A 12,840-nucleotide genomic window follows, 5' to 3' on the forward strand; every position below is an offset into this window, starting at 1 on the left:
ATTATTATCCTTTAACGTTTGTAGACTATGTAGTGATATTCTCTCATTCTCAATATCGGTAATTTGTATCCCCTCTTTCCTTTCGGTTTCATTTTCTCTGTTGTCTTCACTTTAGTGCTTTGCACTCTAAACTTTATTTCTTTGCTCCTGCTTGAGCTTAACTTGCTCTTCTCTCATTTCTTAAGGAGGAAGCTGTGGTCATTGATTTGTGACATTTTTTTGCTATAAGCATCAGTACAGCTATACATTTCCTTCTAAGAACTGTTGTAGCAGCACACCACAAATTTGATATGCTTTCATATGTTCTATTTTCCCTTTTTATTTCTTTCATCAATGGGTTATTTTAGAGCGTGCTATTTATTTACCAATACTCGAGGATTTTACAGATCTTTCTTTTATTGAATTCTAATTTAATTCCATTTTAATCAGATAGTGTACTTTATAAGACCTGAATTCTTTTAAATGTATTGGGACTCCTTTTATAGCCCAGAATACGGTCTATCTTGTTAAATGTTCTCTGTGTAGTTGAAAAAAACGTATACTCAGCTGTTGCTGGTGTACTGGTCTATAAATATTAAGTAGGTCAAGTTGGTTGATGATGTTCAAGTCTTCTACATCCTTGCTTATTTCTACCTACTAATTCTACCAATTATTCAGAGAGGGGTATTGAAATCTCCAACTATAATGGGATTTGCCTATTTCTCCTTACAGCTCTATTAGTTTTGTTTCATGTATCTTGACACTCTATTATTAGGTATATAAATGTTTAGGATTGTTACTGATTAACGGACCTCTTTATCATTAGGAAATGACATTCTTTATCACTAATATTATCTCTAAAAACCTACTTTAATATTAACATACCACTCAAGCTTTCTCTCTAGTGTTAGCACTGTATATCTCTTTCTATTTATTCTACTTTTTAAAAAATAATTTATTTATTTTATTTTTTATTTATTTATTTTTGGCTGTGGTGGGTCTTCATTGTCCCACGCAGGGTTCCTCTAGTTGTGGGGAGCAGAGGCTACTCTTCATTGCGGTGCACGGGCTTCTCATTGCAGTGGCTTCTCTTGTTGTGGAGCACGGGCTCGAGGTACACGGGCTTCAGTAGTTGAGGCACGCGGGCTCAGTAGTTGTGGCTCGTGGGCTGTAGAGTGCAGGCTCAGTAGTTGTGGCGCACGGGCTTAGTTCCTCCATGGCATGTGGCATCTTCCCGGACCAGTGCTCGAACCCGTGTCCCCTGCATTGGCAGGCGGATTCTTAACCACTGTGCCACCAGGGAAGTCCCCCTACTTGTGTCTTTGCTTTCAATGTCTGTTTCTTGTAGACAACTTACAGTTGGGTCCTGCTTTCTAATCCAATCTGACAATCTGCCTTCTAATTGGGGTGTTTAGAGCATTTATTTTGGTATGATTATTGATATGGTTAGGTTTAAGTTTATCATCTTGCTTTGTCCCATCTGTTCTTTGCTCCCCTTATCATATACCTTCTTTTCAGGATTCCACTTTATCTCCTTTGGTTGCTTATAACTCTTTGTGTGTCTACACACACTGTTTATTTCTTCACTTTCCATGCGTGCCAAAACCCACTCTAATTTAGCTTTTCTAGCTTCTGGGCTAATATCTCCCACCACCGTCTCTCGCTCTCTCTCTCTCTCTCTCACACACACACACACACACAGAAGGAAGCACGTGCTAGGATCTCCAATGAGCTTCAAGTTACCAAATCCCATGCACTTTTATCAGACCTTGTCTTATTTGACCTGTAACATTTCACAGTTTACCCACTGTCCTGTATTACTTTTTTCTTGGTTTCCATGAAATCACTCTCTCCAGGTCATCTTAGATTTCTGGCCACAAACTCTCAATCCTCTGCAACTTTACTTCGGTTCAGCCTATAACTTGTAGGTTACTGGGGCTCAGTCTTAGCCCTTTTTTGTCTTTCTCAGCATCTTTAAAACATGGTCCTCAAGAATTAGGAAGTAGTTCAAAAGCATTTTTCACACAAAAAAAGTAATGAAAGAAATTTGATCACATACAGTTTGCAAAGCTGAAATATAAGATGAATTACAATTTTCACAAAAATCCTTTTATTTTCATAGCATCTCAATATGTTCAGTCTGTGTTACTGAGTTCATATCAGCTAGTGTTCAGCAAATACAATGGTGTAAAACCAAATAAATCTTCACATAATCTTCTAACAGAGCCCCAAGTCAATTTGCTTTGTTGAAAAGGATAGAGAAAGGACCAAGACTAAAGGGTCATCACCCAGCTAAAACCGGTAAAAATCTGAATATTGCTGAGAAGCTGTCAATCCAAATTTAATGCCCAATTTAACTGTTGTAACAAAAAAAAATAAACTACTGACAAAATTTCTTTATTAAATGACTCTGTTGGAAGTCACATCTTATCAACGGCACATGACATAGAAAAGCAATTATTACCACTTGAGTGTTTCAACATGTTTAGTTTTAAAACTGAACAAACTACCTGAGCAAAAATACAAATGCGTTCTTGCAGCACAGGTAGTATGTAACGGGGTAGAAATACTCGACAACTTTTTGTTCTGCTTGTGGGTGGAAGCTCACGGTACAAGGGAAGTCAGTTTTCATTCAGGCGATGGTATTTCTGTGAGGTGTGACATGGGCTGAAAAAGGTGCAATCCCTTCAAGACTGACAGAGCATGAGCTATACGAATAGCAAGGAAAGGTGCGGCTGGGTTCCTAAAAGATGCTTTAAACGTCTGGACCAGTCAGAAGGCACCAACGTGCCTCCTGATTGTAACCGAGTGTGGAAGGAAACAGTGAAAACTGAATACCAGCAAATCTTGGCAACTCAGAGCATGTGCTCTCAGATGCTGCGGAAAGCAACGGCAGTGTGTGCAAGATTACTCTTCCCACCTAAGTTTACTAGCTGTCAAGGACAGCAGTGCTGACAAGAGTTTCTGAAAGGAGGGATGAGATAAAAACGTTTCTTCATGATGCTAATAATACCAATGGTCATTCTTGATTTCCTAAGGCCTACTGAAGTAGACGCTGAAATACAGTCAGCAACGTAAATAACTGGAACCTACTATTTCAAGGCCAAAATACCCCAAATTTTAATGCTGAGAGTAAGATACCAGATTTCTCAAAGTCAGCAAACTGTGCTGCAAATGGCTCGATTGCTAGGCTGCGATTTCTTCCCAGAATCTGATGGTTTTCTTTACTCAGCAGAGAGTGAGACTGACTTTACTATTGTGGCTGTATAAAGAACACAGCCAACGTCACAAGAAAACACGAACAGATATTTTCCGGAGACTGAAGTAGTCCCAGAATCCATTCACTCCCTGCTTCCAAACATTCCGGCTGGGTGAAACATCCACCCCTACAGTTATTTAATATTGTAAGTGCATCAAGTTGGCAACTGCCACAGCTCTAGGAACAGTCTTCAGGGACTAGGTATAGTCCCAGAATTCCCACAATTTCTCAGTCTGTGTTTTATCTTGGTATTCCAAAACATCTAACAGGGCCAGCAAACACTAGTTGCAAATCTTGACAATCTATAATTACAGCACGGGATTTCCTATTTTAATAGAAATATAGGGTAAAAAATTCAAGTGTCTGGGTCTAACCCACATCTCAAGCTACCTATCAAGTTAGATACTTTGTAAGAGGCTGCAAAAATGTCATCTTTTTAACAATAAAAACATTATGCATTTTTAAAATACACAATATAAAATTAAAATAAACAATAAAATATTGTTTAAAATCGGTGATCTGCATGGGTGCCGAAAATTTGAGAAACACTGTCCTAGGGATCTCACTTGCTCCCAAGATTTTAAGCACCTTCTGTCTATACAGGCTGAGGCCATAAACAGCCATTTCTAGCCCGGCCTTCTCCTCTGAGCTCCACTCACTTATCCAACTGCCCCTTTGACTTTTTACTTGAACGCCTCACAGGCACGTTAAACCTATCACAGGCCCCAAACCAAACTCCTGGTCCCCTCCACATCTTCCCCTTTCCCAGTCTCCCCATCTCAGTGGAAGTGGTCCTTCTTCCCGGCTGCCTGGGCCAGGAACCCAGCCTCCATCACTCGAAATGCAGCCTGGGTTGATCCACTCCTGTCTCTCTCCCGCTTAGTCCAAGTCCCCTTCACCCTCACCCCGGACTACACTATAGGTTCCTAAGTGTCTTCGAACAGACCTTCTGATGCTCTCTGTGTAAGTTTTGTTATTTTGTTTGTTTGTTTGTTTTTACATCTTGATTGGAGTATAATTGCTGTACAATGGTGTGTTTCTGCTTTATAACAAAGTGAATCAGTTATACATATATATATGTTCCCATATCTCCTCCCTCCTGCATCTCCCTCCCTCTCTGTGTTAAGTTTTTAATCACTGCTGGAACAAATTACCACCAACTTAGTGGCTTAAAGGAACACAATTTCTTATCTTACAGTTCTGCTGAAGTCTGACGTGGGACTCACCACTCACCGGACTAAAATCAACTAGTGATTCCTGTCTGGAGGCTGTCGGTGGGGGGGCTGGGCGGGGGCAGGAATCTATTTCCTTGGCTTTTCCTGCTTCTAGAAGCTTATCACATTCCTTGGGAAGCTTCTAGAAGCTTATCACATTCCTTGCTTCGTGGTCCCCTTCATCTCCAAAGCCAGCAACCTTGTATATCTTTGTTTTTTTAAATTCATTTTTATTGGATTAGAGTTGCTTTACAATGTTCTGTTAGTTTCTACTGTACAGCAAAGTGAATCAGCTGTACGTATACATATATCCCCTCTTTTTTGGATTTCCTTCCCATTTAGGTCACCACAGAGCACCGAGTCGAGTTCCCTGTGCTCTACAGTAGGTTCTCGTTGGTTATCTATTTTATACATGGCATCAATAGTGTGTATGTGTCAACCCAACCTCCCAATCCCCCGCCCCCCGGCTGCCCTTGGTATTTTTGATTATCCTCACATCCTCACATTGACTCCCTTCTGTCTGCATCTCCTATGGATACTTTTAAGGACCCAGCCTGGATAATCCAAGATGATCTCCCTGTCAGTAGTCGGCTGATCAGCAATCTTAACTCCCCTTTGCTCTGGGACCGAACACTTTCCCAGTTCCCGGTGACGCGGACACGGTTATCGGTGGCAGGCCATCATCTGCCTCGTACACTCTCTAATAAATAACTCGTGCTCCACACAGCAGCCAGAATGATCTTTTTCAAAACGCAAGTACGTTCACGTCACTTCCTGTGTAAAACACTTCGATGGCCCCCACTCCTCCAAGGATAAATTTCAAATCCTGAACATGTGCCACAAAGCCACACATGGCTTGTTCCGACCTACCCGCTGGCCCTAACTCCTGGTTCGCCGCATTCCAGCCACGGCGGCTTCTCTCACAAGCTCCTTTCTGCCCCGGGGCCTTTGCTCAGGCTGTCTCGGCTGTCTGAACAGCCCTCCTCCCCTCCCACCCAGCCTTTCCGTGGCTAACTCTTGCTCAGTCCTCCAGATCTCTGTAGAAGTAACTTTCACTGGGTGGCCTGACCTGATCTCCAAGTCCAGCACTAGCTCCTCCTATTACACGTCACCGTACTTTTTCTTTCAGAGCTTCTACTACAACTGGAGCTCAATGGTACTGTGTAATTACGGGCTTAACGTCGCCACCCTGCACAGACTGCAAATCAGTGTGGGCTGGGCCTGTTCTGTTCTGCTCACCACTGTAAACCCTGGGATTTAGAGCTGACTGGCTTATAGTAGGTGCTAAATAAATACATGAGTATTGTATTGCCCTCAGACATTATTTCCAAAGCAGGTCTAACTCTTAGAGGGGGAGCTGCATGAGCCAAAGACCTCGGCAGCCTGCTTGAGCATCAGACCAGGTGGGTCACAATGGGCAAACTGCCTCACCCCATCCCTCAGGCCTCGACCACAAACACGTGCCTCCAGCCTGCTTCCCAAACTCTTTTTCTCCCCTGATACCAAGAACTATTAGACTCATTCCTTAGCCTGTGCAGCATCTGCCGTGCCAACCCTGGGAAGAGGCCACAGTACTTCTCTCCTGCTCATGGGCTACGTCACTAGCAAAGGTCCAGGTGCACAGAAGCTGGTGTCACAGAAACGTCAAGGTTTCCTGCAGTTCGAGAACGCTTCCTTTAGCTCTGAGTCCCTGTGACTCTCCCACAGGGTCTTTTCTACTCACTTTAAATCCTAGATCCTAAGTTGGACTGGGAAGAGTACCTGTTCTGGAGCCAGAAAGTTCTGGGTTTAGAACCTGGCTGTCCTCATTCAGAAAGTGCACCCAACTTTGAGCCTTAGTCTCATCACTAAAAAAGAGAACAATCATTTATAAATCCCCACCTCAGAGGTACTGGATGACCCCATACTCAATTTAGACTGCCCCCAGCCACCAAACACTGGCACGTCACACTCCTCTGTCAGCTCAGCTCAACCCATTGCTAGAACAATTACAAAGAATGCCACGAAGATGAAACTGTCAGTTATGAACCCGTGAGCGTACGCTGACCCTAAGAACACACCTTCATAGACACTACATTCTCTAGAACTTTCACTGCCAGGAACACATCCTACCTCTGTCCCCCTCCAGCCCGAAGGTACGTCTATAGCATACGCTGCCTCCTCAGCCAGGATGTCCCACAGATGCCAGCTGCTGTCCTTGCAGCGTCCCACCCTCCTCTCGCGATGTCCTCACCGAGACGACCACAGGACATGCGCTTTGTCCACGTCACTCCTCCATCCAAGCTGTAGCGGCCATTCTGTCTCTCACTTCCGTGGCCTTTGGCCATGCTGCTTCCTCTGCCCTTCCCACAAGACCACTCCTGGGACTTGGGACACCTAGCTCAAGTGTAACTTACTTCAACAAACCTTCCCAGGCCCCCAGATGCCCTCTGGTAACACTGTCCCCACTCAAACTGTATCTCCAGGCCCTGGAGGGCAGGCTCTGACTTGGTCCAGGTTTGCCCTGCCCCTTCCTAGTGCCTGGAATGGTGTTTTCCAGACAATAGATGTTTATTCAGTGTTTGTTGACTGACTGCGCGAAATAATGACTCAGTGACTGAGGGAGCTGGATTTAGACATACTGACTTTGAACTCCCGGAGGGACAACCAGTAGAGCTGTCCATCACCCAGTTCAGAAAGGGGGTCAGGACTAAAGACGTCCATTTGGCAGGTAGAGTCACTAAAGAGATATCTGAAGCCTTGGGCCTCACCAAAAAAGGATGTGCCGAGAGAAGAAAAAGGCTAAGGTGGCACATTTCAGGGGCAGAAGAAGGCAGTGCAGCTCATCCAAGATTATGATTCAAGGATGAATCATAGAAAGGAGAAGAAATCCAAAGGAATACAGTCCCAGGAAATCAAAAAAAGAGTTTTGAGAAACATCTCCAGTGGCATTACTGTTGCAAAATGACAGAAGAGAGTGAGGTGTGCAGGTGGGCGCTGTGTGTGGTGATTCGGAAACTCTCAGTGACCCCCTAGCAAGTCAGCTGCTGGGGCAGAGGCGGGGCTGGGGGGGCTGAGGTCTGAGTACGAAGGCCAAGAAGTACAAGACTATTCTCTCAAGAGGCTGGACAGAGGAAGGAGAGAATCACAGTGCCAAGCGAGCGTGGAAGCAGCTGTGAATATAAAATAACAGAGAAAAGGGAGGCTCAGCAGGTAAAGCGCTGGACCGATTTACAAACGTTATCACTGCCCCAACCGAGCGGCAGGGTGGTGCCAGAGAGGACACGGGTGCTAAACGACTCTGTGGCTCACCCACCTGCGAGATCTTGGGGAAGTCACTTCCTTCTCCCTTAGCTAACTCATTAGATTGTTCTAATCATATGAATTAATAAGCGAAAAGGAATTTTGAAGAGTTTATCACTCTTTACAAAGTAAGGTCCTATCACTGCAACAGATGATTTGTTATCGTAACAGATGTTTGTCATTTTTCATTTTCTGTCGTCAGAGAGAAGTTGAAACTTCCTCCTATGTAATGCTGATACTGACTCCGTTTCCTGCAAAGAGGGGGAAGACAGCGGCAAAGATACAGAAAAAAGCAGGGCAAAGTCAGGGTACACAGAGCCAAGGCAGTGACGGCATCCACTCCAACTCCTTCCTACAGATCTGCCATTTTCCTACACTGGGGGACATCAGTCCAGGGCCATGCCCTCCCCCCAGGTGGGTGGAGAACTGCCAGGATCTCACACCAAAACAGAGTGCCTGAGCCCTGTCAACCTGCTTCTGCCTCGGCAGGGACCTCAAGGGGCCTGGTCGGTGACAGGCTTGAACAGAATCATCACTGGCCTCATGACTGTCTTGAAAAATAAAATAAAACGGTGTACTGAGATAAAGTTTATTTATAGCTCCTTGGTTATCTTGTTTTGGGTTCCCCCGCCCAAGAAAATGTTCCAAGTTCAATGGTGATTTTCCATACTCAAACCATGTCCTGGAGACTTTCCACGTAGAAGGGGCGACTGCTTCTGAGCATTATCATGGCCAGAGTCAGTGTAGTATTTCCTCAAAACACTTGCGAGCGGAATACAGTATCACACTGAAGGCGTATTTGCAAGAGGAGATAAATTTGCAGATCACAGGTGGCATATCAAAGTCATGGAAGCTACTAAAAAAATACAGGGAGAAACTAGCAGAAGTCTTCAGTTAAAGCAGCTCTCTATGGCCTTCCTCCACAAAGCAGAATTTATTGTATCATTCAATGGGAAGAAATGGTAAACAGTAATTTAAATTGGTGGGTAATACAAAAGTCATCTGTATTTATCTTTAGGATGCACTGTGGGGTTTGTTTTCATCTTTCCAATTGTGTTTGGCTTAGAGAAACATTAAAATTAATTTTCATCCCACAAGCACAGCTGGACAGACTATTCAGATGCCTCTTCTAGTGAAAGAAACTAACAAATTACAAGAGGAAATCCATATGCAGAATGTTCACTGTACTTTTACAAAATGAAACTGTCCTTATTGACAACATTCATATGCTCAGAGGAAGAAAAACAGGACCGGTAAGAAAACACAGGAGCATTAAGATCTATCAGAGCAGCGTGATAAGGGTCAAAAGAAGAATGTGGGCTTGTAGGTGGAAGGTTCACCACGATTAACAAAAGTCAGTCTGCTCTACTGAAATCAAGCAAAATCATTAGGGAGATTTCGGAGAAAACCAAGCCTTCCTTCCAAAGAAGTGAGATAATGCTGTAACAAAGCAAATATATGAGATACTCATTAATGCCTTTATAATCCTCACAAACACATGAGTGACCCAGTAGCCAGTTCTGTTGTATATGTGATGGAGGAGGGAGAATGAACAACGGGAGCAAAGGACTCTTTCTAGTACTGATGCAACCACTTTGTTAATTCAGTGGATATTTACTGAGTGCCTACTATGTGTCAGGCTCTGTTCCCCAGTCTGAGGATACCGCAGTAAACAAAACAGACAAAAGTCTCTGCCCATATGGAGCTTCTAACGTGGTGAAGGATTTAAGACATGTGACTTTGGGCAAGACATGTACTTGGATGACTAAAGGGTATCTTATGGAGAAGCCAGGAAGGAGAAGGACTGCCAATAAAAACTGAATACAACACAAACACACATATAATAATAGAAAATGAAACTTATTGATGACAGATAGTGACACTGAATATATAAGGAGAGAGCACATTCTCACAATTTGAAATTATCTTTGCTAAAATCGAACCCCAGCAATTACTTTCCTCTGATGTGGCCTTAAAGGACTGTATGTTTGAACCAAAAAAAAAAAGGGGGGGGGTCTTAGATAATGATCATCGCTATTCGATGGCCTGGGATGTAACCATGATACGCAACCAAAAAAATCCAGACCAACAGACTAGTTTCTACTGGGTAAAAACGTAAAAACAGAAGCAAATTTACAGACAAACTCTCTATCTGGAAATATATGCCAGGAATGGGAAAAAAAAGAAGTAATGATTACAGCAAAGGAGTTACTGCAAATATGGAAACAGGGTTATTAAACTAAATTTAGGAAGTTATCTCAGCACGTGGGGTAGTTGCACATATTTAGGTCAACAATTTGCTGATACGTGATTCTGCCATTTTTCCAGTCAACTCAAAGGCGTAAATAGTGTCTATTTGCCGTGTAACTAGGCGATTTCAATTCTAACAGATTAATGGAATACTCTTGGCAAGCGGATTCCACTCTTTGAAGGCGGCATATTAAATAAATAAATGTGCAAAAGCAAGGTAAACAAAAACGCATGCAGACACAATGCAAATACCGGAGGGAGACACAAGACTTGCAGTGGAAACGCTCCAGGTCATCAGTTTCTGTCCACTGGAAAAAAAAAAATCTAAGAACCTCACCATCTAGAGGCTTAGAACACACGCTCGACCACCCCAGTTTTCCATGGCTGTCCACCAGGAAGGGAAAAGGAGCCCCGGCGGTTCCCCTTAGGCCCATTTCAGGACCCAGAGGGCGAGTCCCCTCGCTTTGGACGGGGATGGGGGTGGGGCTGGCAGGTACACCTGAGCCTAAGTCAGTCACAGGTCCGAAGCCCAGGAACTCCAGCCAGAGAGCAAAACGCCAAGTTTACAAAGACGGTGGAGGGACGGGGCCGGAGAAACCACAGCGAGTCCAATCAGTGGGACGGGACAGCCGCACGGCGCTGGGGACCCACCGAACCGTCTCCACTGCTCGCAAGGCGACTGCCCGAGCCCCCGGGGCCGGGGCCTTCGCGTCCCCGGAACTCACGAGCCGGTCTGCGCGGCCTGGGGGGGAGGGCGTAGTTCCCGGGAAACCCTCCCGCCCTCTCCCATCAACCCCGCCCATCGGTCCGCCCCGTCCCGCCCGGCTACTCACCGGATTCGCTTCCCACATAACGGTGGCGAAATCGAGCGGAGAGAGCCTGGCGGAAGGGGCTGGCCACAGGGTCGGGGTGCTGGGTTTTTCCCGAGGGCTCAGGGAGCGAAAGAACGGAGAGACAACCTCCACGCAAGCCTCCCCGTCATAAACCGGCGTCTTCGGACCCCCTCGAACCTCCCGACTTCCGGCCGAAGCCGGCCAACCAGCGCCAGCCCCGCCCCGCCCCGCCCCCGGAAGCTCACCCCCGCCAGTGCCTCTCCCTTCCGGCCTCGGCGCGGAGTGGGCGGGGCCTGCGAGGGTCTGGGTTGTAATGCGGTTGTTAAAGGGCTACCAGCCCAGCCACCCTCCAGGGCTGCATCCCTCCAGCAAAGTCCCCTCCAAGTGATCCTCAAGCTTCGATATTTATTGATGACCTCCGATATTTATTGATCACCGTATAGGGAGTGTAGTGGCCAAGAGGCAGACAGGCCTGGGAATTAATAGCCTGTGGGACAAGCTTCCGACTCGGTTTCCTCGTGCTCAGAGGTGATAATAATAGTATCTAAGCGTGTAGTGTGCTCATTGAAGGCACCTAGCATGGTGTTTGGTATACAGGAAGTGCTCAATGAGTGACGGTTATTTGCCAGATACTGACACTGTGCTAGGCTCTGCAATGAGCAAGTGACCCATATGCAGTCCTCATGGAGCTTAGAGTCTAGAGAAAAAAGTAAGAAGTAATTTAGATAAAATTAAAAGGTGCAGGATGGTCTACAGGTAGTATGGCAAGTACAGGGTTCTTTGAGAGGGTGCCTACCTAGGACAGGGTGTCTGCCGCCCCCCAATCCAAGCCCCCCACCAAGAGGTTTAAGCCAAAACTTCAAGGATGCCCTCCTATTGAAGTTACCTGAGCTACAAGAGGGGAAGAATCTTCCAGGCAAAGAAGCACCATCTACCCATAGGAAATGAAAAAGGAACAGTTTAAGCTCCTTCTGAATTTTTCTATGCCTCCACACATTAAAATTTTTTTACTTGATCAAAGAATACCTACAGACTTTTTCACCTACTATGATATAGCTATCCTTCATTCCAATATGTAGAGTAATTCTATTTCAAAGTAGTGGGGAAAGAAAGGATTATTCGAGAAGTGATACTGGGGCAACTGGTTTAGCATTTGGCAAAAATTAAAGAGGGGAAAAAAAAAAGATAAAGTGAAGATCCCTATCCCAATCCATTTACCAGAATAAATTAGAGAGTGCAAATTGTTTTTCTTTAAAGATTTATTTATTTATTTTTGGCTGTGTTGGGTCTTAGTTGCTCACACACTATTCTTTTTTTTTTTTTTTTTTTTTTTTTTTTGCAGTACGCGGGGCCTCTCACTGTTGTGGCCTCTTCCGTTGTGGAGCACAGGCTCCGGACGCGCAGGCTCAGCAGCCGTGGCTCATGGGCCCAGCCGCTCCGCGGCATGTGGGATCTTCCCGGACCGGGGCACAAACCCGTGTCACCTGCATCGGCAGGCGGACTCTCAACCACTGCGCCACCAGGGAAGCCCAACACACACTATTCTTGAGTCTAGTTTGGCATTATGTATCAAAATTTGAAATTTCCATAATCTTTTATTAAACAATTCCATTTCTAGGAACTAATTTCAAGGAGGTAAATAGACAAATGTACACAATAATCTGTACAAGAATGTTTATTGCTGTATTTTTTGGAATAGTAAAAAATTGAAAACTACTTAACTATCACAGTGGATTATTTCAAGTGTATATGTGTGTAACATGCGTACAAGCTATGAAATGCTATGTGTATCTTACATCCTACCACGCTGAAGATGTCTTATTAGTTTTAATAGCTTGTCAGCCAATCTCTGCAATTTCTATGTTAACAATCACATCACCTACAAATAATGCAGTTTTCACTCTTAGTATTGCATTGGCCAAAATTTCAGAAAATTTTTGAAGAATGCAGAACAAGGTAATGAGCATTCAGTTTTTAGTTAGGTGTGGTAAACGTTTGCCCCTGGTTGGTGCTAGATATTTTT

The 12,840-nt window shown here is 44.6% G+C and overlaps 1 protein-coding gene across 5 annotated transcripts in view; it reads right to left on the reverse strand.

Annotated features, from left to right (window-relative positions):
- Window positions 1–11,040, reverse strand: part of PARP11 (poly(ADP-ribose) polymerase family member 11) — a 37,114-nt gene extending 26,074 nt beyond the window's left edge. The window contains exons 1-2 of one of the 5 annotated variants that reach the window (XM_067695443.1): window positions 10,818–11,040; window positions 10,237–10,292 (exon numbers count right to left, since the gene is read on the reverse strand). Coding sequence is in view for 1 of the 5 variants with exons in the window: in XM_067695442.1 (XP_067551543.1) it covers window positions 10,818–10,835 (18 nt within the window). In the remaining 4 variants the exon portion in view is untranslated. Of the gene's footprint in view, window positions 1–10,236; window positions 10,293–10,635; window positions 10,727–10,817 lie in introns of those variants that run through there. The other 4 variants (XM_067695444.1, XM_067695442.1, XM_067695445.1 and 1 more) reach the window with 4 other exon arrangements.
- Between the last annotated feature and the right edge of the window lie 1,800 nt (window positions 11,041–12,840).

Source organism: Pseudorca crassidens, chromosome 11, assembly GCF_039906515.1.
Source record: "Pseudorca crassidens isolate mPseCra1 chromosome 11, mPseCra1.hap1, whole genome shotgun sequence".
In the NCBI taxonomy this organism is placed as follows: Eukaryota; Metazoa; Chordata; class Mammalia; order Artiodactyla; family Delphinidae; genus Pseudorca; species Pseudorca crassidens.